The sequence below is a fragment of the Hippichthys cyanospilos genome, chromosome 3 (genome assembly GCF_059441005.1).
Source record: "Hippichthys cyanospilos isolate Australia breed blue-spotted pipefish chromosome 3, RoL_Hcya_1.0, whole genome shotgun sequence".
Taxonomy (NCBI): domain Eukaryota; kingdom Metazoa; phylum Chordata; class Actinopteri; order Syngnathiformes; family Syngnathidae; genus Hippichthys; species Hippichthys cyanospilos.
In genome coordinates this window covers 10,988,073-11,015,345 of record NC_142371.1, presented here as the reverse complement: position 1 = coordinate 11,015,345, position 27,273 = coordinate 10,988,073, and the positions used below count along the sequence as shown (strand labels likewise).

Here is a 27,273-nt window from a genome sequence, read left to right as displayed (position 1 = left end):
TTTATTCTAGATCCTTCTTTAAAAACATTTTAACATTTTTAATGTTAAAATCACAAGTTATTACATGTCCCAATTTGCGAGACATGAACAGCTGCTTTTTGGAAGCCCCGTGAATCCGAGCACTGTGGTATACTCCACTATTCGATCACCCCTCTCAGAGGCGTATAATGGTACGATCCAACCTGTCACGGCTCGGAGCGGCGCTAGTGTGTTTGGACTCACGTTGGTTCCTCACCAGGTTACAGAGCAGTAGACTCTAACTGCACGGAATCATTTTGTAGCTCTGTTTGGAAGACAGGTGCATTGTCGTTTTTGCTACGCTTCAAATTATAGTCACTGATTTTGACTCTACACGTTTTTAATAGCCTGCGCGTCCACGTCGATGTGTTGAGAATAAACGCAGCGACCAAGTTTGCGCCCATCTGCACCTTTCCCCTCGAAGCAATGAAGACCTCAGTCAAGATGGTTTGGGGGTAGATTCATGGCGTTCGAGTTTGAACTGGAACAGATCAAGGAGGGGGAAAAACTTCACTCGGAGGTGACTGTTCCGGACTGGAATTGCGCACTGGCTACATACCAGATGGTAAAATACAAGATGCGCCGGTTGGGCACATTGTGCTGGTGTCAAAGGCAAGGAATCCGAATGAATGCATTCACGTCCGTTGTGATGCATTTACTTTTGGTTCTTGCTATCATACTTTCCTGTCAAGGCTGCCCGGAAAAATGTGTTTGTCCCTTACAAACAGTAAAATGCCAAAACCAGGACTTGGATGCAATTCCACATTTAATACCTCTCAACACTAAGATACTTTTGATCACGGGAAACAACATTTCATTTATCAACAGCGACTCTTTTCCTAGCCAACTGGAACTATTAACGGAGCTTGATCTGAGTGACAATGGGATGGAGGCTGTGGAGGAAATGGTGTTTCATAACTTGCCAAACCTTGAGCGGCTGGTTTTGAGCAACAACAAAATTGAAACTTTCAGCGAAAAATCTTTTCCGGATGACAACAAACTACAGGTGTTGAACCTCAGTAGGTCTTTTCAAAATCATTCCTCTGTGAACAGGCTCCTGAATGTTCTAGAGAATGGAAAACTTCTCCCGCTGACAGTTTTAGACCTGTCCGACAATGACCTTGTGCTTCTGCCAGATGACTTTTTCACAAGTTTGTCCAATATGGTCAACCTCATCCTGCGGAACAGCTCCATCATCTCCGTTCCCGCTGGGATACTAAAGTTGCCACGACTGAAGGACCTTGACCTGAGGCACAACAGTCTCAGGAATATTCCTTCAACCACCCTGGATGAGTTCAACCTGAAGCCTGACCTTCATATTCGCTTAGAAGGGAATCCCTGGCGATGTGACTGTTTTCTTGAGGACTTCTTGTTGTGGCTGAAGAACTCCACCCAGGTCACAGACATGAAGAACCTGATGTGTGCTGATCCGGAGCGTATGAGGCGACGGCCACTATTGCAGATGGAGCCGTCTCAGTTGAAGTGTTCAGGCAACATGGAAGGCGTGCTGGAAACTTCTTATGTTTTCCTGGGTTTGGTGCTGGCACTGATCGGCGTCATATTCCTGTTGGTGCTCTACCTGAATCGCAAAGGCATCAAGCGCTGGTTATACAACATCCGGGACGCTTGTAGGGACCACATGGAGGGATATCATTACAGGTATGAAATAAATTCGGACCCACGTTTGGCCAATCTGAGCATCAATTCGGACGTGTGAGCGCAGATCAAGTTGTTGTCCGGGACCCTCAGTGACACGTTAATATGACTTAATAGCACTTAAAGTTGCATGAGTCTTCCTGCCCCCTCTATCCTGGCTCAGAATTTAGCCTTTTAAAACCTTACTTGTTGAAATGCTGCTGCATGTTCTGCACTTTGCAGCTCTGCTTCAATATAGCCTAGTGTTATTTTTCCTCATGTGTGTCATTGGTGCATGGACAATCAATCATGACGACAGGCTGAAAAGACTGAAATGCTACATGTTTACGTTACCTGAAGGACAAACAAATACTATGTAAATGCACTGGTTTATGAACAAAATGGCAGAATAATCCACATCTTTGCCCTTAATGTCTGATGAAGAGAAGTTGTATAAAACATGCCTGTTTTTGTTCTCGGTGTAATATGTGAACTTGTGATAAGTAGTTGGACATATTTGTATGATTATGTGCCCGATGCATATTTTTTGATTCACTAGATGGATGTTACTTATTTTTTCTTGTGAAGATGTTCATCTTAATAAAATGTCTCTGAATTGCTTGTATCCATATTGACTGGGGATCTTTTAATCATACTTGTGGGAGCAGAAACTGGCTGACAGAGGAGTTGAACACGTGCGGCAGAAACACATCAAACATGAATCCCATGTTACATGACTAAAAAAATTACACTTGTGACTGCAAGACTTATAATATGTTGTATTATTACAGTTTTTATTTTCATACTGATTTAATGAAGTAATTTCTTATATAAAGCCTGTGCTGTCTATAACCTCTGTTACTCTATGTTCCAGCATCCATTTGCTACACCATGAGTCAAAACTGCTATTTTTATGGCAGAAGTGTGTGCGGCATTAAAAAAAAGATGTTACACTTTGCTTGTTGTGTCCTCGCAAACTTCGTTCTGCAAAATATTTTCCTTCTGAGATTTGTTTAGTACTGTGGCCCTGAACTTCTTAAAGGGCCCATATCATACAAATAACTGTATAACCATGTTTTTTCCTCCTTTCACCTAATTCTAAACATTCCTGCCCATTTCTGAACATTCCTCTCAGTATCAGCCCTGCTCCATCAGAACAAAACACAGGGTCCTCGCTTTGTTACTTCAGTAACTGCTCCCATGCAGACTAAACACACACCCACATTCTCCTAGCAGTCAATGATGCATTGGGACCATATCACGAAAGGGGTGGGGAAGCCGCATGGTATGCACACACACACACACACACATATATATATATATATATATATATATATATATATATATATATATATATGTGTACCATAGTTGAAGTTGAACATTTCATTTTTTGTCTCACTGTCTGAAGTCAAATCAGATGAAACTTCTCTTGTTTCAGGTCAGTCAACATCACCAAAAGAAGTTAATTTTGTTAAATACCACAATGATGATCTAGAATTTCTAAGTACGTTTAAAGTATTTTCTTATGAGGTCAAATGTTTACGCACATTTTCTTAATATTGAGTAGAATTCCCTTTGAATTGCATGACGTGGGCCAAATGTTTTGGGCAACGTTCCACAAGCTTTTGACAGGACTTTCCTTCTGACAGAACAGGTGTTACAGTCAGGTTTGTTGGATGCCTTTTCAGATCTGCTCAGAAATTTCCGATCGCATTCAGATCAGGGCATTGTGATGGTCGCTCAAAAACATTGACTTTGTTGAACTAAAGGTATTTTTTTAAACATTTGGCAGCATGGTTAGTGTTATTGTCCATTTGGAAGACCCATTTGCTACCAAGTTCTAGCTTTTTTCCTGATGTCTTGAGATGTTGCCTCAATAACTCCATGAAATTTTCTTTCTGCATAATGATGTATATTTTATGAAGAGCTCAAGTTCCTGTTGCAGCAAAACAGCCCCACAACATGACACTGCTTCCTCCATGCTTCGCATTTGGTAAGATGTTCTCAGGTCTACAAACTTGTAGTTTTTTTCCTCCAGATGTAACATTGATCATTATGGCCAAACAGCTCCACTTTAGTTTCATCAGATCACAGGACGTGTTTCCTAAAGTTAAGATCTTTGTCTTGGTGTCTTTTTGCAAACTGCAATCTGGCTTTTTATCTACTTCTTTGGGAGTACGGAAGGGCTTCGTTTTCAGTGAATAGCCTTTCAGCCCATTTCTGTGCTGGACTCATTTCACTGTGGATAATGTCACTTTATTACCAGCTTCATACAGCATTTTCACAAGGTCTTTAGTTTTGGTTCTGGGGTTTATTTGTACATTTCAGCCCAAAACACATTCATCTCTGAACACAGATTCCATGTCCTTCCTGAACACTATGATGTTTTGACATTTCTCTGTTTATACTTGCATATAATTGTTGGAACAGATGAACGTGGCACCTTCAAGCATCTGGAAATGACATCCATGAATGAGTCAGACTTGTGGAGCTCCACGAATCTTTCTCTAATTTCCTGGCTGATTTCTTTTGATTTCCATAGTTTTAAACTAAAAAGAGTGTTTGGGGTGTGTAAATACTTACCCACATGTGTAATTAATGAACTCACAGGTTGTCAGTTAATCTACCAGAAGCTTCCATCGCCAATGCCTCATCATCTGGCCTTTCCCAGGCTCTTTAAAAATCAGTAGTCTTTAGGTATGTAAACTTTTGACCTTGAGGAAAATAGTATAAAATTCTCTCTTTTTTTGTGGTATTCGACAATATTTAAAACATTTTGTGATGTTGACAGACCAGAAAAAAGAAGGGGTATTGTCTTATTAGACTTGAGTGAGAAAAATAAATGAATGCCTGTTTTTGCACAGTGTATGTAAATAAATAAATATATATATATAAATATATATATTTGTCCTCTCACTTGCCAAAAAACATTGGATATTCAAAATTGCCCTTAGTTGTGATTGGGTGTGTGAATGATTGTTCGTCCATCAGTTCAGTGTGTCCCCCGCCTCCTGCCCATAGACAGCTGGGATAGGCACCACAAAGCGTGCGACCCTAATGGCGATATGCAGAGCTAGAATATGGATGGATGGATAGATGGATGGATGGATGGATAAATGATCTGGGCTGAAAAAGGTGCAACATGAAGTTGTTCAGAATCATTCTTATACAATAGACTGCACAATGAATAAGGCTGATCTGATAATAGTTAAACATACAGTATTCCAACATTATTGTGAAGATGTTTTTGACTTGAGCTCTCCCATTGATTCACAAACTGCACAAAGTTCATCCGCCAATTGTCACATGGAATTCAAGGGGTTTATGCAAAACTAAGTTTGAGAATTAGTTCCCATTCTGTATATTCAGGAAAATCTTAGTGAAAAGATTGAACAAAGGTAAATAGAGGACAATGCACCATCTGATCTATTCGTGGGCCGACAGAAGACAAGTGTGGAATACTGCAATCTCCTGTCCAATTTGCTCCCCGCTGTGAATCTGATAAAAATCCAAGGCTCGACTGTAAATCCACCCCAAAAAATGTTTGATCTGCATCCAGTGGACATGTTTCAAATACAGAAGCTTTTCTTTTACCAGCAAAGTCTCAAATTCACCTAAATGAATTTTAATATACTCCGGTGGTCGGCCTAGCTGTAAATATCACAAAAGATCTAAATCTGAACCATTTCATGGCACATGCAAATGCAGGCACACGCCTCCTAACATTCTGATGGGCACAGAAAGGGGTTATTGAAATTAGCTCTAAAAAAAACTAACAATGAGCAACTGTGTTTTCCATCACTGTTTATCACCTCACTTGATTTTTTTTTAATATATTTTTTTACAACTGCCAAGTATTACTTGAATGGATAATTGTAATGAGATACTCATTTTACAGCCTCATTCTTGTTCCCACTGCAGTCAAAATGAGTGAGAAAACAAACAAACCAGAAAAATACCCAGATTGTTCTTGGCTTGTTGAGGAGTACAATAATTAGTTTCTGTCCATCTAGCAACCATTCTTGTGTGACATTTAATAAACATGCAAAACAGTGGCTCAGGCAAAGATTCCCTTTGCACTTCAGGCCTCTGATTCATCACTACCGCTGCTTACCAGTTCTGCACACCATAACTTTGTTATTGCACCTTTAACACCTCCATTCTTATAAAACTCTTGGGAGACCTTTGTGCAAAAACAGCAGAGGGACTTCATTTGGGAAAAGGGATCCACTGGCGTATAGGTGATTTTCCCCAATTGTCTCTGGCACTGTCTTTGAACACCTGTGACTTTAAGTTCCTTTCATCCTTCCCAAAGTTAAAGACTGCTATTCACAATCACTTGTTTTCTCATTGTGGTCTTGCAAACTCTGCCGGTTCATTTTGAAAATGAATGGCCTCTCTTTGTATGCACAATTCCCCAAAGTGGGACCTCTCCAGCATTGTGTCCCTGGGGGTATGTACATACAGGTGATTACAATGTTTCCACAGAGACCAAGAGTAAGGAGTCCTCCACACACACAACCATATTAACCAGAGAGTTTTGCCCCGCCACGCCTCAAGCAATGCTTGGCAGCACATTGTAATCACATTGGAAACAAAGACTGAATGGTCTTGGGAGGTGGAGGAATAAAACAAATGAGCACTTTCTGCTCTATAATCCCAGTTGACACCTTTGCCAGTCCACTCAGTGGTTCTTTTGTGCTTGTTAGCAGTAGTCTCCAAACACCCTCAACATCTAAATAGCCAGCCATTGACTTATGATGTCAGTGCATGGCCTGGGCAGCATCTCCCTGGATTCTTAGTTGTCGGGGCTGCTGCCTTGAGCTCATTTGCAGACAAGAGGAGAATTGATGTCTGTTATTACCACAAAACACTGGCTTTGCCAATAGAAGCAGTCCAATGCAGTCAAGATTGTCTTTGAAAGTTTAAATGTTTTGGACTGCTCACCAATAATGACATTTATTTGAATATTAATCGGGATAATTGTTTGGTCCAAATTTGTAAGAGCATGCGGGGAATTTGTATCCTGTCATTTTGAGTCACATTGGCAACAACAAGCAAGAATAACAAATAGAAGAAGAAAAAAAAACATTCAGGATGAAACACAAAAGTACTGGCCAAGCGTAACCTGACGTCATTGTCATAATAATAAACTATAATAATTATAATAAAAGTCAGTTTCATTTTAAATGTATTTTTATCAAATCTTTATATATATATATATATATATATATATATATATATATATATATATATATATATATATATATATATATATATATATATATATATAAAGATTTGATAAAAATACATTTAAAATGAAACTGACTTTTATTATAATTATTATAGTACATATATCTATCTATCTATATATATATATATATATATATATATATATATATATCTATATATATATATATATATATATATATATATATATATATATATATATCTACATATATATATATATATATATATATATATATATATACACATATATATATATATATACATATATATATATATATACATATATATATATATATATATATATATATATATATGTATATATACATATATATATATATATACATATATATATATATATATATATATATATATATATATATATATATATATATATATATATATATCCCTGTTTTTGAAATATAAACATACAGTAAACAATATGCAATGATTTAAATACATTTTGAATTTGTCATGTATTTGTCTGAGAACATTTTGTCAAGAGAACATTTAACTGCCATATGGTGATATTTCATGTTTGAAATGTAATTTTAACTGGTGAATACTGTTATTATTTGCCTGTTTTTAAATCCAAACATTCAGTGAACATTTAATTGCGGGTGACAAGTCACATTACAAATGAACCGCAAGACATGTTCAAGTATTTTGAATTTAAAATAAAATAAAAAAGTTAAATATGAAAGGCAGACTGGTTTCCTAACATTTGTTTTGATTAATAGTTGTTCCTGGTAATAAAAGTCAGGCTAAAATTCAGATGCAAAATAGTTGGCCCCCACATTTTCACCACCCCCAAATTTGGCTCTCTTTGTAAAAACTTTGAGCACACTTGAGATCAGTAAGGAAGAGGAATCAGTAAGTCACACAAAAATGGAAACAACAAAAAAATATGCACTTCCGAAGTGAAAAACTAAATTGTTTTATATACATTACCACAATATATTTACATTCAGATTTATATACATAATGAAAACAAAATATGGTGTGCCACGGCCAATGCCTCACACAAGAGAAATGAAAGCTCCAACTGTGACACAAAGGTTCAAGAAAACCTATCCAAGTCTTTGGATAACAGTATAGCATTTCATAGCACATTAGACCGCTTAGAATGAAACTATCAAATTTTATGGTCCAGAATAAGCTGGTGGCCAGTCTGACATTCAAAACCATAAAGACCTGGCACTCGAAAAAAATAATTTTTAATTCCTTAACCTACAATGCCTTGCCCTTCTTACAACCATGTTTGTTTAGCCACATTTAATATGTCAGTGCTCTTTTCTTATGTTGAGAGACAGACTGGCAGGTTATCAGATTGCCAGAGTGGCTTAATTACATTCACTACACAGCAAAGGGCTCCTGCTTCCACAAACACCTGGCAAGGTCCCCCGGTAAATGACCTTTCCATTTGGAAAAGGCTATCTAAGCCTGTCATGATACACAAAGAAAAGACGAGGAATTACGATGCAAAGATTTTCAGTGCCAATTCCCTGAATCACCCTGATATGCCATTAATGCCTCTGAGGACATATACTTTGTCTGGATTTTGTAGGGCATTGCTGACCTCCACAACTTATCATCAGCCCTTCTGCACCCCACCCCTACGTGATAAGCCTCGTTTTCTCTAATGTAGATTTATGATGCTGTACATTAGATGCTTCAGAAGCAAGTCTCCCATTGAGCCATACTCCACTTAATGAAGACGGATCTGAGCTGACAGCACCACAGCCTCTCTGAGGCTATAGCTCAGCCATTCGCCACATGCGCTTGGGGGACGCACTCGAGGAAACGCAACACAGCAAGAAACATAACCTTGTGAGTCAGTGTCACTGTGATACTGTCTATGTAAAGCGTTACACCGCATAGATAATATAGTGTTTTTAAGAGGATGCTTTTCAGGGATTAATGACTATTTTAATTTTCTTTTGAAGACGAATTTCACGATTATGTCTTTTAGGTTTTACAGTTTAAAAAAAAACTTGACAGAATGCAGATTTCTTTAAATCTTAGTAAAAAAAAAATCAGAAAATATTAATGTGGAATAGTTAGGAGCTTCTCATTTCATTGTTGCAAATCCACAACGCCACCATGGAGAGGGTTAAAAACACATTTTGCCACATGCTGACAACTGAAATTGGCAACATGTACTGTGAGGTTCCCCTAGTGGACATTTATTGATTGCGGCTCACAAAGAAAGAGAGAAGGCGTTTGATTACCAGCTCATGCATGAGGAGAACGGAGAAGGAACGCACAAGTGCAATTGCTCACCTGAAGGATTGGGGAAGGCATTTGGCAACAATGTAAACAACTGATTAATGATGTTGAGGAAAGCAGTTTAGAGTCAATGCTGTTATCTCCTTACTCAGGAACAGGATGCGTGACGGATCGCGTCAGGAAACCCCGTAGGGTCACGGGCCTGGCTCTTTCTTCCAGCTGATTGAGATGCATCAATTCCTCTTCTTCACAACCAACAGTAACAGAAAACATTCATCCGAATCTACCAACATACTGATCACATAACAAACATACTGACCGGGTGCATAACAAACATACTAAGTGATTGCATAACAAGTATGGGAAACCTAGTGTATATGCAATTATTTTAACAAGTATTCAACACTCAGGTAAAGACCAATCACAGTTCAATTTGAAACCGTCACATGACATGACCAAACACAGAAAACAAGTGAGTCCTGATTAGTCACTACCCTAATCCTGATCCTGACCACATGTGGCATCATTATTAGTCGACAGCAAGTGAAAAAAAATGTGTGTGTGTGTTTTTTTTTAAAAGGTATTGCTGTACTTTCAATACATCCATCCATCCATTTTCTGTAGCGGCTTATCCCCGTTATGGTCGCAGGTCTGCTGGGGCCTATCCCAGCTATCTAGGGCCAGTAGAGAGCGAACACCCTGAACTGGTTGTGAGTCCATTGCAGAACATACAGAAACACTCATTCACACTCACAAACACACCTCAGGGCAATTTGAAGACTCCAATCATAAAAGTTTTGGGTATTGCAGGAGGAACCCGAGTGGTGGGAGAAAACCCACACGGGCGCGAGGAAAACATACAAACCCCACACAATCCAAACAAGTACTGTAAATTGCAAAATGATAAACCAATTGATAAATATTAATCTAATAATGACTGCTCCATATCGACAGATTGTGTGTATCTGGTCATCTGCTAATGTTTTTTGAACATGCACTCCAAATGTTTTATTTCTATTGTTGGTACAGGGATTGCCAAAAAACAACTTTTTTTCACCTTAGATAAATATTGAAGTTTTGAAGCATCACTGCCAACAATCTATTCGACACACATGGACAATTTTTGTGTTACTTGGCCTGAGCTCAATAGTATATCTGATCAAAGTGCCAGTCTCTAATGCATTTTCTGTGCATGTTCAGTAAACACAGAACCCAGCGTCCTTATTTTACTGTATTATGACGGATAGGCTCCTTAAAAGCAGGTAAACTGTTAAAGATTGATTTATTGCATGGGCATGCTCATTTGTTTGCTATCCAATGTTTTAATGCATATTTGTCTTTTTAATTAAATAGTATCTAGACATGCCAGCTAAGAAAATTGCAGACCATGAGATTGTGTGGTTCCATATACAGCAAAAAAGTTTGCCTCTTTAAATTGACATTTGAATAGTAACAACATTTAAGTCACACTTGATCATTCCACTGGATGCAGAATGGAACACCATGTCAAGGTAAGGATGTGGCGATTACTGACTTAATAAATAATAAATACATTGTTTAAACAAACATATTGTACATGTGAGACACCCTACAACAACCACACTTTTAATAGCAGATGAGACCAATACTGAAAGATTTGATTGGAGTAATTAGAACACAACAGAGCTCTGTCTGCATGGAGGCAACTAGACAAACTGTAGTTATTAGATTAACTGCAGCTATCTGTTTGTTTTCAGTTGTTGGAAACCTGATAAGGATGAGATAACATCTTCTACCCTGAGCTCGTGGAAACATTGTCTCTGCACCTTCTGACATATTCTGTACACCATCAACAAGTCCATAGCACAGATAGAGGACTTCTTATCAGTCACACCTGAAATCCAATTGATTTTACCACAACTCCGGTACACTATGGGCCAACACCCTTTTTGAAATGGAGAGATGTGTCTTGGGTACAAGTTAATCTGAAGGAGTACCCATTTGATAAACAATTTTGAAATGTTATTTTTTAATATTATTCATGCTGAATGCACTTATCTTGTTAATGATTTCCAATAACCGTTTTTTTTTTTAGATATAGGAAACAGTAATATGCAACACTTCATTTTTACATTTCTCCTTTTTTATTTTCAAAAGATAATTTCTTCATTGTTTTGAAGAAATTTCAATGCCCCTCAAAGGCTATTTTTTGAAACGAATGCAGTCTCTGGAGGCGCCGCTGTGCACCATTTTGCTGATACTCTAGTTTGTGTTAAATGTTTACATAAGGCCATGATCAACAGGTTCTGTAAAAGTTTATATTTTTAAAGTACAAGTTTGTAACCTTATAAGACTCTGAACAGGTTATTTTTTGGGGGGGGGGGGGACACAAAGAAATGAGAAAATATGCAAATGTGTAAACGAGTTGGACTCTGTCCTCAGAATTTTATTTTAATGCACATTTGGGAAATATGTTCTTTCATTATTTTATTTTAATTGGCATTTGGGTTGAAAATAATAATCATGAGATCATTCGGTGCGTCTATGATCTAATGAAGCAAGGACCATATAATTTAACTCGCATGTATGCAAGGGAGCCATGAACTGGATTTTTGTTATGTTTTCAACTATTTCACAAAATCAGGGGACAATTTAACCTACTTTGTTTTCTTTGATGAAGCAGTGCTTGATGGCTGCATGCCAAAGTGTTCAGGTTTCCCGCTAACAAATAATGCCAAGAAGTTTCTACTTAGTTTTACACTTGCTAGTTTGCACATAGATTGCATGACTGAATACTGCATTTGACATTTTAGGGTTGGAGTTCATTGTTTTTCTGGTTTTATGGGGTTATGTTCGTTTTAGTCATGTTCTTCCATTTGCGTCTGTCTTTTCTTGCCTGTGTCTCGTTAGAATGATCTCGTCCTCCTGTCTGCTTACCCATCCCCGTGTGGGTTCCCCTCCCTTTCGTACCCGTCCAGCTGTTTCACGGTCTCCTAATTTAATGTGACTTTATTGAAGTCCCAGTTTTGTTCTGTTCAGTTGTCGGGTTATTGTCTTTGTTTGACTGCCATTCCGTCCAAGTCCAGCCTACCTGCCTCTTTGTCCCTGCTGTCTTTTGCGAGTTGTTTCAGTTTCAAGTTTTTTGTTGCTATTTTCTTATTTTATTCCTGTGGACCCTGCCTCAGTTTGTGAGTTAATATACATTTTTTGAGCCACTATTTCCTAACATCTTTTTGGGGGGTTTTGGGCTCCACTCCTTTCCTCCCCTCCACACACCATGCCACGCCGTTACAGTATTTTTTTTGAAAGTGAAGTTTCAATGAACAGGTCTACTTTTGGAAATTTCCACGTATATGGTACACAGGGTTATAAGGCGGAATCATGCACATTATGGGAAACAAACCAGTTCAGAAAATAAGTTCGAGTTTATTCAACTTCAGTTTGACATTGGTTATAAGGCCTGATTAAGGCCTGATAAGGTGGACTGACATTTTTTGTGAAAAGTATTTTAAGAGTACCTTACAGTCCGAAAAATGCAATGCATGTTTTGGATGATAAAAACAGAATCTCCCTAAATTCAGTACATGAAACTTTTTTTCTCTCTCCATATTATATTTAATAGAGAAAAAAAGACTAAAAATACAAAATGAATGTGTATTCATAAATTAGTACCCACTGTTATATAAGCTTTCTCAGTGAACTCTCCGTAACATCCTTCCATCATCTACCGCCCAGACTTCCCTCTACCTGGCCACTTCATCCAGCTCCTTCGGGAGGTTCCGCTGGCATACACAGGACAGGGTTAGGGTCTCTCCAGCTTGTCCTGGGTCATCCCCAGGGCCTCCTCTATGTGGGACATGCTTGGAACACCTCACCAGGGAGGCATCCTAACCAAGATGTATAAGCCAGTCAAGCACACAAGTTTTCAAACGCTGTTTCCTGACAGGAAAACATGTCAGTGGAATTGGAGAGGTCTTTGACGTAATCTACACACAGGACTTCAAAAAGGGTGGGTACTCTGAACTGTGGTTTGGTGGATAGGCACAAACAATAATATGGACCTGCCACCCCGCCCTAAGGCAGAGGGAAACTACCCTCTCATCCCCTTGGGTAAACCCCAGTTTACAGTCTCCAACCCGGAGGGCAATAAACAGGCCCACGCCTGTTCTGTGCTCCTCAACGTGAGCAACTTCAGAGTGGAAGAGTGTCCAACCCCTCTCGAGAGCATGAGTACCAGAGTCCAAGTTGTGCGTGGAGGTGAGCCAGACTATATCACGTCTGACCTTCTTTGCCTCACATGCAAGCTCAAGCTCCTTTACTACCAGAGAGAGGACATTCCTTGTCCCTAGAGCTAGCTTCTCCACCACACGCTCACCAAGGGTCCCCCCTTCTAGGCCTGGCTCCAGAGGTGAGCCCAGTGACCCGTATCTGGGCCAGGGAAACATGACTATTTATTATACCAATCATAAGGGGTCTCTGAGGTGTCCTTAATCTGAAACCTCATCTAGGACCTGTTTGCCATGGGTGACCCTGCCAGACAACTTAAGTCCTAGCAAATCCCTTCACTGTGATAAGGTAACGACTCATGAAAGTTCCTTCAGAACATAAATCTGCAATTAAACATACATTTAATACATTATTACAACCATTGCACAATAGTTTTGGTGATCCTTCCTGCACAATTAAATGCAATACAAGTATCCTGTTTATATAATGTCACGATTGTTACCGGAACGAACAGGATGGGAACCCAGGGACACACTGGAGGCAACTTTACAAATACAAAAAGGTTTATTAACAAAAGGTGCACGCAATGCGTGAACAACTCAAGAAGACAAAAGTACAACTCAGGAACAACATTGGGATTCAAAGTACAAAACAAAGAGACAAGACAAAAGCGCAACTGTAACTGACAGAGATCAAGGGCGGAACCAGCAGGAGGATGTTGCCATAACACTCAAAGTATAAACAAAACTTACTAGGGTAGTTCGCGAAACAGCAGCAGGAAAAGTAGCAACTAAAATACCTATGCTTCTATGCTGTAAGACAGATACAGTACTAGGAAACCAGGGACTCAGAACAGGCATAGAAATCGGGTGTACACAAGGCAATAATTTGGCAATGTCCCTGTGCTTCGGCCACACCTAAATAGTCCACTGATGACAATGGGCTGCAGGTGTGCGGCCGGTGTCTCCGCCCCCTAATCTGCAGGCAGGACAAGACACTAGGACACAGATCGTGACATATAAAAACAAGAAAAGTTAATATTTTGCATTAGTATGTTTCTAGTTTGTGTTGTCTTATATATTTTGTTTAAAAATAAAACAGATTTATAATGTAGCAAAAAGGTAATTTACCCAAAAGGATTTAAAAATATGTTTCGTGAGCTGTAATTTCAATAATGTGATACTACAATATAATTATATTTTTTAGGTTAGGGCACTGTCAATCTTATATCATCCCATACCTAAAGTCAATATTTTCTTATTACACTATTAACCCACAAACACTTCCCACCCAATGAGGTACAGTAAATATTTGCATAAAAAAGATCACGTATATGTGTTCAAAGCACTACTTATGAGTGATTATGCAATGGTTCTACTGTGGAAAGTACTTTCACAAACTTAATGATGTATTTATTGCATGTGATGCCACATGGTCCTCAGGCAATACGATAAAATGCTTGGTAAAACATTTTAGAGCAGTGCAGGTTGTCGGAGTGATTAACAACTCAGTGACACAGCAGTAGAGCAGCGGGATCAGACACAGCTTGAAGGAGCTTGACTACCACCCTTTGAGACTTCTGCAAGGTCATATGGTAAAATACCCCCCTTTGAAAGTGTATAGTCTTTTTTTTTTCTTTCTTAAATTAGAATGCTCAGCAGCCCTTGAAGAAACTGTCTAACCGGGGTCCAAAGCGAGTATGACAGTTCTCTTCCTGTCATTAATCTGTTGAGGTGTTCAGTTCTTTTTGCAGTACTCACACTAGGAACAGGAACGTACCATTTACAATGCATCTTGTCTGCTTTTAAATAATATAGACATTTAATAACCTGTTCTTTGCTTATATTTTCCATTTTACCATAAACACACTGCATATTTTCACAGCACTCGTGAGGAAAAGAGGAAGTGAGTGTAATCTACTGAGAATATGATGTGATGTGTAAAAAAAAAAAAAAAAACAGAGTACAATGTACAAATCATTTGTAACCTATATTCAGTAAACGGTATTTCTGTGTGTGTGTGTGTGTGTGTGTGTGTGTGTGTGTGTGTGTATTTTTATGTGTATATATATATATATATATATATATATATATATATATATATATATATATATATATATATGTATATATATATATATATATATATGTATGTATGTATCGGACCTGGGCAACAAAAGACTGACAGTGTTTCCAGATTTGCGTGAGGGTTGAGGTAGAAGTTAACAATTATACGGCCATTGCAAATTACTGTACAGAGACTCAGATTCTTAAGGAAGAACATTCTTGCATATGTACCTTGCGAATTCGTATTTGGTGAGTTCATAAGATTGTAAATCGATATTAAATACCCTTGATCTAGACTCCCTCGGTGGAACTCCAATAAAATCTGGAATTATTGCGCAAAGAATATTGCTACATGTGTCCAGGAACTCTTCAGGAAAAACAATCAGCTAACAGTTTGTTAGCACATCTGCAAAGGCAAATTGAAAAGATAGCATGTAAAACAAAAGCTATACTGTATATCAAAGACACCTAGAAACGCTGCCATCTTCTCTGGGACAAAGCTTGTCTGAGATGGTTGGACTGATGCAATGTGGAAAACCCTATGGTGTAATGAGTCCGCATTTCAAATTGCTCCTGGAAAACCATTAACGTTTAGATTTAGTTTAAAATACAGTAATTGGTTGATGTTGTTAACCGCAATAATTGTGAATATACATTGTGGCTTGTACTTGCTGAAAAAAGGCTACATTCTGGCACACAGAAATCCTCCATGGATTTGGGGTGCGGGAAAGGTGAACCCAAAAAAGGCAGGGAAGCCATGAGGTGGATAACCTAAAAACTTAGGGTTTATTTTTGTTCAAGGACGGGTCAAACGCAAACAAAAATAGTACAAAGTAACAACCAAACTCAAAACTGAAACAAACTCACTAGGAACCACAGGGAGAAGTGAAAGTAGGCGGGATTCTCAGAGGGGATAATTGGAATGAAGAAGGCAACCAAAGTATGACATATTGAAACACACACCCTTGATCTAGATCAGGGGTGGCCAAGTCCGGTCCTTGAGAACAAGCACAATCCACTTGTTCAATATTTCCATTCGACCAACACACCTGCCTCAAGTCAGGGTCGTTGTTAGAATTCCGTGAAGAAGGCCGGTGAGGTCATTATTTGAATCAGGTGTTTTGGTTCTAGGGAAAGATCAAAAAAAGGCTGGATTGTGGCTCTCAAAGACAGGACTTGGCCGACCCTGACATATGATAATTACTTGATAACTCGCAGGAACAAAACTGGGGCTTAAATACACTACACACAGTTGGGCAGGAAATGAGGCAGTGGAATCTGATAGGTGGACATACAGGGAGAAGGCAAACACAGACAGCTGGACAAAACGGTACTAATGAGGACATGGACAAGGAGGGCAGACCCAAGGAAAACCTAAACATGAACCAAGAAAGAAACAAAACCCAACAACAACAGAAACCCACAAATACAAATCCCAACTGAACATGAGACATCCATGAACGAACATACACATGAAGTGTACTTTTTCTGTTGCAATGATGACCTAATTACATGTACAGTGTATATGTTTTTGGTCACACAGTTTGCAGTGTAGCAAAGTTATAGGAAACATGTTTTGACAGCATAAAAGCCTGATATCTACTCGCTATTATCCTAGTTAAACCCAATAACATATAATATGTATCAGTAAAGTGATATTTTCTATTCTCATTACATGTACAGTATATTTGTCAGAAGTAATTAATATTGCTACATTTTGTACTCAATCATATTTCAGAAGCTGTATCTTGAGACAAATGTAACCAATATTTATATTTACAAAGTAGTAACACAAATTTAACGAAGGTTCGATCCGTTGCTGAAATGACTGAGAGTCATTCACAAGAATTCCTTCAAATGTCATACGGCCACTTCATTGGCTGCAAACACTCAAATCTAGCATGCCGAACAACGTAACCGCTTTTAATTATCTGTTGTGACAACATAACTAATGACATAAATTTTTAGTTGGCATCTTGAAAATGAACTAAATTGGTCAGTTATGTTTCATTTTCTTTGGCCTTTTTGTGCACTTTTACCAAAGGCCACCATGCATGACCCATCTGCACGGGTCCCGCACTTAAGAAAGGCACTGCTGAGTAGGCAAAGGAGCCAATTAACGGTCAGTGGTTCAGTACATAAATCTTTGTCCAGACTGCTCATTACATGGCTAAATTAACAATAAGTCATCAATTTCAATAAACAAAGCTGGAATACAATGCAAAGTAAGCTGTGTGTATGCAAGTTGACTTATCATTCCTCCTGCACGCTCATCACCACTTTTTGTAAATGAGTAAAGTAAAAGTTAGAAAATCAAAACAATGTAGCACATACTATAATTGTGACATGGAATTAAAATGATATTTTAAATTTTTTTAGCAATTAGAAACCTAAAGTGGACTCTCTAAATCAGGAGTGTCAAAAGTACAGAGCAGGATTAATCAGGCCTGCGAGATGATTCCATCAACCATTTAAATAAAATGAATAGGACCTATCCCATTAGTCTGCTGTCTATAATACTGAAATGCCCTTGTGTGTGTTGAAGGATTCATTCAGTCATGGTTCTGTCCAATTACTACTTTTATTGAAAGAAAAATGTGTGTGTGTGTGAGGGGGGGTTAAAGCATTGTCCCAAGCTCCAGTCAGCTGCAACTCATCTCGTGCTCAATAACAATTACACAGTTAAATCCAAAATTCAAATCCACCTCGCTCCGGCTTTTCTATGTGTACTTTGCATGTTCTCCCCAAGCCCGCGTGGGTTCTGTTCGGGCACGCCAGCTTCCTCCCACACTCCAAAAACATGCATGGCAGGTGTATTGGACGTAGTCAATAGTCCTTAGGTGTGTGTTAGCTGTGTTATTGGATGCGTGAATGGCTGTTCATCCCTCTGTGCCCTGCTGGCAACCAGTTCAGGGCAGACAACATGCAGCCCCAGAGTCAAAATTAATTTGACACTCCTGCACTGATTTGTTATTAGGCACGTTTGTGAGTGTGACTTTGTGTTGTCTTACCCTGTGAATGAAGCGCACAGGAAGGATACCATTCTTGGATTATTGTGCAACATGACCTCATGTGTAGGCATGGCTGGACTGGCCCAAAAAACAGCATTGGCATTTAGGCTTAAACCACCCATGCTTGCGGGTGCTGGCGCATGCTTCAACATGCTTCCAACACCGTCTGTGACTGTGAACTCAATGTTTATCACACCATCTACATTCAGGGTTTCATAAAATAAAGTGCACACATATATAGAACCCTCCTCAAAACACTCATAATTAGTGCTGTCAAGACATAAAAAGAGAGATAAGAATTCATCAAAAACTGTAATTACAGCTAATCTCTTAAAACATTCTGAGAAAAACACTACACCAAGGTTTTTTTTTCCATTTAGATACATTGTGTTTAATGTGGCAAATAAAACGATTGATGTACAACAGCAGAAATGTGGCCTCAGTCATTTATTTTCAGACTTTGACAGATACAGTTGTAACCAATTACCTTTTGCTGCATTTGAGAGTAGTCCCAATCTTCAGTTCTGACCATCAGGAGGAATGATGCTGTTTTTGTTAGTGAATTGACAAATAACAATGATGATGATGATAATCATAATCATAATCATAATAATCACAACGATCATAATTATAGCAATAATAATATATAAATTTTTAATAACAAAATAATTAGAAAATAATATTGAAATAAAACATTTTCCATCCTGCCCATCACAGAATTGCTCAAACACGGCATGTTCTCGCGTTTAGTTTGGCAAAGAGCTTTGTTGTGACTTGCTACATTAGCGTCTTTTTGCTATTGTTAGCTGTGGTTGCGTTCACAAATGGGATATTTGTATTTATGTTGCAGGGTAAACATGAATTGCTTCTGTGATAAGAGAAATCACTCTTATGAAGAACATATTTCACTTTCTTCTTATCAAAGATGCCAAGATTTTTTGTGATTTACATGAATACATGATTTACGTTTCACATGGTATTTTATTTTTTTCATCTTCCTTCTGCCCTCCCACCCACATCAGAAGCCAATTACATTGTGCCAAACACAATAACAGACAATCAGTGTCCACTCCAGGAAATGATTAATCGTTTTTCAACAAGAAAAAGAAGACTGATGCATAGCATATATAAAGCATAAAGATAGAGATTCAAATTGAACTTACCTTGCTAAGAAAACAAGAACGCACCCCTACTTATAATATGTATAAAAGCAGGACCATGTGTACGTATAGCCATTAAAATTGCATGTGTGTATTTTATGTCTGTATTTTAATACAAAAGATGTGAGTCTACCGAATCGCACTGAATCAAAAATATATCATGAATATCAAGATACGTTTCGGATCACCTGTTATTGAAGAGACATATCTTTAAAAAAATGCCATATTTGCTGTACTAGTAATTTAATTCAAATGTATGTCAACTGACAACAAAAAACAAAGTCATCGCAATTTATATTTTTAAACTGAGCGTCAGTGTTTTAATGGAATTGAAACTGCAATCAGATGTGACAACATGTTCTGTGAGCATATTGCTCTGCAACTAATGTTGATTGAGTACAATTAAGAGTTGCCATTTACTGGTGTCATGTGAATCCAGCACGCGCACTACAGTAGCTCAGAGAGATCATACTTTGAAATTATACGCCAAGCGAGGGAGAGAGCGAGCAAATACAATAAGTATTAAGTATAAGTAGTGCACAATAGCGCTGAATCCAAAAAACATGAGCATCACTCCCTTAAATAGTGGCACTGTGTCTTTGGAGAGGAAAAGCATGAAAATTTTAATACACACCACCACATTGGTCCTTAAAGACGTCAGTCAACTGAGCATCTACCCCCTTATGCCCAACGGTCAATCCAACCCTGGATAACTGCTGCCAGATAAAATAAAAATATTCTTGGAGTAAAAGTGCAACATTCAGGTCATGTGTAGACATCAAAGATAATAGTTAAGGATATGTCTATTTCTAGCCGCAAGCCAGTACTTTGAAAAGGTAAAACTGCTTTTGGGGCGGACACTAGGACCATGTCTCTCACCCAGTAGGCATGTTGCTATGATCCTTTGATGCTTTGAACCTGTTGGCTTTGTCTTTGCTGTTTTGGACTTTGTTGTATCAGTTTTGTGATGGCATGCGAAGAGTAACGATCTCCACTAGCACAGCAACGTGTGGTTTCTTCGCCTCGCCACACTTTCATTATTCCGCTTTGAATTAAACATGCAGCCGTGTTCATTGAGCAGGCTTACGACCATACATACGTTACCTGTACAGAATAGCATCAAGCAAGTTTTTAAAAAAATGTTTAATTCCATTTTCTTGTTGTTCTTATTATCAAAAACCCTGCACGTGTTGCATTGTGTCATTTCTGCAACCCAAAATCACTGACACATCAGAAATGTAACGTGGTCTCTGTACAGTTCAAACTATACAGTTCAATTCAGTTTAAATTTCAGTTTAGATTTAGACATAAATGGACATTTTTAACTTTTATGGCTTCCAGAAGATAACATTTTCCTTGTTGATCTAATGACATTCTGACCTTGCCTTGTACACAAAGAGGGTGTCACAATTACATTGAGTTAAGTACAATGATTAGGCTATATTTAAAAGACAAAATATGCAGTGACTTTTGTTATTAAATTACTCAAGTAAATTGATAGCCACGTTTTAAACCGCTCCACAAAATTGCATTAATTCATACGAACATAAGATGTTGACCCAACATTAAATGTTTAAACAAAGGGTGTTCATTTTTGTACGTACGTAGTGATGATGGCATTGTGACTCACACTAATTATTAAAAATATAGTCCTAAATTGTGGGTTCTTCTTTCACCCATACAACTCCCATCTGGATTCTTTTTTTTTTTTTTTTGTAAAATGCTCAAAAATTGTCACTGCATATGCCAAACTTCATTTTCTATTGATGCTGATGACATGTGTTTGGAGGTTTCAGTACTGTCACCTGTAAGTCTGCTAAAGTGGTCATGTGGAGATCATCAGAGTACCTCCAAAATTTGTGAGTAGAAAGAATTTAAGCTTGGTGTCTAAGACAACTGAATACCAGCCACACTGGTATATAAGCCTCAGCAGCAAAAATTGAGCATTTTGTTTTTTGTTTTTGTAATGGATAAGTCGCACTAAACTATAGGCCACAGGTCATAACATCAGAAAAAGATACGCAAAAAGATGTTATATGGAAATTATTGCTATTATTGCTGTTATTTAAAAAAAAAAATGAAATGCCTGCCAAGAGCAACATCCTCCCTTTAACATACTCAACATGCACCAGCATATTTATGCATAAAGGGATGGATTATTTTCAACATAACACCACCAGAATACTGCAGAGTTAAATAGCAGGTCAAACTCAAAATCAATTTTTCGATAGCATCCTCTTCTGTCTCCCAATGTTTAATTGCTATATTATTTAAGTGAACATATAAACACATTGCAGATAATTCATACATGCAATCATAAATATTTAAATACAATCATATATATCCAATTCAAAATGACACCACAAACCTTTATACCCAATCTTTTTCAGTATAGACATTTTTTAATATTTGTAATGATTTCTTTTTTTCGATACTTTCCGAGTTCAGCCATTGATTCACATCTTTTCAGTTCTATTTCATGGTTGTTCCATAAATTGACACCTTGAACAGATACATACATTTGCTTGACTGGTTAATTGTCTTCTGGTTTTTAGCAAAAAAAACAAAACAAAAAACAAACCAAAAAAAACACACACACAAAACAAAACAACAACAAAAAAACCCCAAACACATAGATAAGTCGCACTGGACTATAAGCCGCAGGGCTCAGCTCACAAGGAAAAAGTCGTGGCTTAAATTCTGAAAAATACAGTACTTTAGGCGTATGGTCCATGGCCACAGAGATGACCCTTTGAGTTAATGTTCTGTGTGAAACAGGATTTCCTGTACCAGCAGGTCAAAAATAAACAAATGAAATCTGAAGACATTTATTTTGCGGTACTAAATATCCACCAATTCATTTTCTTAACCATTTCTTTTCCATTTTCTTGTCACAATTTGCGAAGACTCACATCTAGATCCTGAATAATACTAGCATGTTTGCAAGTGAACTTGAACCACAGACCATAATGCTTGATATTACAAGAAGTGAAGTGACACGTGAATGGCTACATGTAGAAGTTGATCGTTGATCATATTTACGTTGCCCTTATATGTACCACCCCATCTCGATAAACAATAACATGAGGGCGATTTCCATCTTCTGCTTGATCTGCTCTTCAGCAGCACCGTTGTGTAATGATGGAGCTTTTCAAATGATAAAAGTGATTCAGATAACAAGCAGCGGGAGAAGAAGATGAAAGGGAAGTGGATGCTACTATGCAATCCTCAGTTTGAGACACTGACAATCTTGGGAGGCATCACTGAAACACCAGAGTAGTTCGGTGGACAGCCAAAAGCTACATATTTTACTTGATGTCAGCTACATAAACATAAATGCTTCACACATTTAAAATTGATGCTGGAGAGGCAAATTACCTCAGAATTTTCGTGGACCATGAAAATACTGTATAGCTGTTTTGTTATTGTTTAATAACTGAGATACATTGACTGTGAGTAAAGGTGGATTCTTTTGACGTAGATCAAATGATTCAGGACATTTTAAAGTAATTGGAGATGAAGGGTTAGTAAAGATAAGGAAACACTTTGCTTAGCAATGTTTTTCGACTTGACTATGAACTACTTAGTTGTACTGTAAACTGGAAATTATGCTGGCACAATGCATGTCCTGTCAAAATACACCACAACTCTGCTTTCCCAAGAAAGTCAGAATAGCACCAATTAGTTAAAAAAATAAGTTAAAAAAATAAATAAAAACTCTCTAAAAAAAATTCTACTGAAAAATATTTGTGTCAAAATCACTGTTGTGTAGAAAACATAACTTTTTTCCAAAATAGCAGAGTGTCATTCAAATGACTTATTTTGAAACAGTTATTATAAAAACGAAAATAAAAAACGAAAATAAAAAACGAAATAAGATAGAATCTTATTTTTTTAGGTAAAGAATGGTACCCAATCTTTCATATGGTCTACATACTTAAACTACTCAATATTCTCTCGGCCTTGATAGATGCGTCAAAATGCTCGAAATCGATTGGCACTCTAGGAGCTGCCTTTTCAGATGATGCTTGGCAGTGAAAGAGTGAACTAATGCACGTAACAAACTATTTCTAGGCAAGAAGATGTTGAATGGAGGAAGCCAGGAAAAACGTTATGCAGAATAATGGTGGCAGAAGACAGGCTATCCACAAAGTAAAAGGTACACCAATGAGCACTGGGGCAACTGGAGCAACAACTAAACCACTTTAGCATGAGGAGGGGTGCTCTTAATTTTTTTCGTGGGTAGGTTACTCAAATGAGAACCAGGAGACAAACAAATATCCTCAGAATAGGAAGACATGAGACACGTGAGCTTAGCTTTACGAAAGGCCAAGAGAAAACTATTACAGAGAGCTTTCCGGTGTTCCTGCAGTCTGGCTTGCCACCTAGCAAGAGGGCCATTAGCCATTGCTTCTCGATCAGCTTGTTTGTTAGAAATAACTTGCGCGACATTCACTTGTTCTTTTTATACTTGTCAAATAAAGGACGACTGAAAATTCTAGACCCTTTATCAAACGCACGGTATGTGGGCGGTAAATCTTGATTTATGTGTTTCAAGCCATAGCACATCTTGGAGCCACTTTTTTAGAAAAAAAATGTTCAGCTCAGGTTTGGTTGTCTTGGATCAGAAAAATAGGATATGCTATAATAAGGATCTTTTTTTTCAAAGCACTTAAGCACTTGGGTTTTTTTCCTGCATAGACAAACCTTTAACCTAGGGGTGCCCATCTCCACTCCTCGAGAGCCCGTATCCAGACTGTTTTCCATGTAACCCTCATCCAGTATCCATGATTCAAGTGACCATGATTGTTCAGCTAAAAAGTAAGCTTTTAACAATCATGGTTTCTTGAATCAGATGTAATGGATGAGGGTTACATGGAAAACAGCATGGCTCTCGGGGACCGGACTGTGGTACCCCTCTTTTAACCTGCATTATTTCTGTAAAAAAGTAGTTAACGGTTGTTCAAAGTTTTTTTTATATTGCTTTTTACTTTTGTCAGTGTTAAAAATGTGACAGTTTTAGGTATACGATTTTTGGAGATAATCTTATTTATGGTCGATGTGGCAAGTAGGTGGATGCGAAATGTTTTCTCTTTCCTAGAGGGGGCTTTGCAAAATAAAATTGAGAAGTGCTGGCCTTCTGCCCGAAGAAATCTGGGATAGGTACCAACACACCAGCGACCCCGGTGAGGAAAAGCGGCAATAGAAAATGGCTAGATGGATGGCTTTATTAAGTGACTAGAGGTGTCATAGAATCATTAAATATATAAACAAATTTGCTACATTGTAACACTCAGTAGCTTTTCATTTTGTCTCATAACCTAACTCCGTCCGGGTTGCCATGGTAATACAAACTGAGCTCCGCATTGGCACGAGAAAGAACCACCTCCCCAAAGTCAAGTATGACAGATTTACAGGATATTAAGTGTATTGTTATCCCTTTTCCAGCTTACATTTTGACCAATAAGTGTAAAACTTTATTTATAGAGGATGCACATGATGTCCTGAAAGTAACGATAAATATAAAATTTACAGTAAGATATAATGGGATAAAATGTAAGGAGCTAGCTTTTTGACAGATTTGATGAGATAGTATTCTTGTCCAAATGTCCTCCTCTGCACCCATAGTCTCTGTGGCACAATTGAAGTCTTTGTTCTCAAAACCTTCATGCTGAATAAAAGCTCCATCTCCCAGAATGAGCTGCCTATGAGACCTTGGTGTACAGAGAGCTATAATTTAGGTGCAGCTCTGGAAAATGAGAGTCTCCCACCTCAAAACATTAATGCCTCAGAGACTCGTAATGTGCAGAGTCCTGGAACCATTCAGAGAACTGGATTTTTATTCCTCACGACAAATCCCTTGTGAAGATAGGTTTACAGAAATATATTGGAAATGACAAAAGGCCTCCTTTGGCAAGGAACTAAGGCTAACACACCAACTGGCACAAACGCAGACAGGAAAGAATTCTGTTTGGCCAGTGGGGATCATGTCTCCATCTATTCTACATTTTCTTTTCTCGTTTGCACTATTTCTACATTTACAAGGAATGCGTTGCCACGGGGTGTGTCAGGTCTGGTACGCAAATACAAATGCTGTACAGTACTCCTTATCTACTGCTGCAATCTCTTGAAGCTCCTGAAGAAAGAGAGGAGTCCAAAATGTAAGTGTGCTCAACAGTTTCATTTTTCATCTCTTCAAAAATGCTGTTTTTGTGTTTGGAGCAAAAATATTGCGATCAAATTTCCATTTTTATTCTAACACTTCACAGTTATATGAACAAACTGTTAATCCTCATATGACAGTATTTGATTAATTGATTTAGACATTTGCTTGTGCCTTTGTCATTATCTTAGAAGGCTCTGTAGCATCATTATAAGCATAAGTACCAACACACTGAAATAATGGCAATGCATTCTGAAACAGTGAATAGAATTTATGCAAAAACTTTTATAATAAAAGCAAAAATTCATTTTAACTTCAGCTGCATTTTATTGTCACAGTACCATTTATATATACCTGGATGGTATTCCCGTCAAGCTCAGGTCCTCTACCAGAAGAGCCTGAGGATTCTGCGCAGTATTTTAGCTGTTTCCAGTACTGCACTCTTCTGCACAGAGATGCCAGATGTTGTTTCTGGGATCTTCTGGAGCCGTCCATGCAGCCTGGGGGGAAACCGCCCCAGATCACAACTGGCACTATTGTTGTGTTTACCACCCACATTTTCTCTAGTTCTTCCTTCATTCCTTGGTACTTTTTCAGCTTTTTACGCTCCTTTCTCCGGATGTTTTTATCACTCGGGATTGCTACTACGATCACGGCTGCTGTCTTCTTATGTTTATACTCCACCACACTATGTCAGGCCGGATGGCTATCATGAGTCTCAATATAGAAGTTGATGTGAAATAATCTGAGCACGGTTGTTCTCCAACACCTTTGAAGGTGTCTATGATCTTTTTTCTGGGACCTCTAAATTATCATGGATATCATGTCTTGGAAGCCTATTGTGATACGCTCCGATACAGTCAAGGTCTATTGCAATATATATATATATATATATATATATATATATATATATATATATATATATATATATATATATATATATATATATATATATATATATATATATATATATATATATGTATATCGGGCAATGTATATTTAAAAAAAAAAAACAAAAAACAAAAAAAACTTCAATGGCATGTTTATTATCAACGACCAAAAAAAAAAACTGAAAACATTTTAATAGAATTGAGAAATTGTTATCTTCTGTTGGTATTTGTTGTTTATTTGTTGTGGTTTAGTAATGAGGTTTTCTGTTTTGGGCTTTTTCTGTTTTTTTAATTGTGTTTCAAGCTGTTTTTTTTTTTCATGTGTTTAAGTTAATGTTTTTGTTCCCCTCATGTCTGTCCTCGTCAGTGTGATTATGTCTACCTGTCCAAGTTAACCTGATTCCCTTTGGTTTACCTATCGGCTGCCTCTTCCAATTGTTTCTTGTCCAGGTGCTACTTGTTGTCTCGTTAGTTTTTAGTGTATTTAGTTTGCTGTTTCCTTTCAGATCTTGTCGGGTAATTGTCTAACTGTCGCTGTCGTATACAATCCCCAAATTAATACATAAATTAATACACAAACTCATATTACCCAAATACAAGTACATACATGAAAATACTGCCTACAAAAAATGTGTCACATTTGCTGATGTG

At 37.8% G+C, this 27,273-nt stretch overlaps 1 protein-coding gene across 1 annotated transcript; it reads left to right on the top strand.

Annotated features, from left to right (window-relative positions):
- Positions 1 to 187: 187 nt before the first annotated feature.
- tpbg (trophoblast glycoprotein) lies at positions 188 to 2,282 on the top strand. Its single transcript, XM_088410804.1, has one exon. It carries the CDS (start codon positions 482 to 484, stop codon positions 1,733 to 1,735), a length of 1,254 nt encoding a protein of 417 aa, XP_088266930.1. The 5' UTR covers positions 188 to 481; the 3' UTR covers positions 1,736 to 2,282.
- The last annotated feature ends 24,991 nt before the right edge of the window (positions 2,283 to 27,273 follow it).

What these genes read in the sequence shown, in the direction of transcription:
- tpbg (XM_088410804.1), top strand. Translation starts at nt 482, where the DNA reads ATGGCGTTCGAGTTTGAACTGGAACAGATCAAGGAGGGGGAAAAACTT.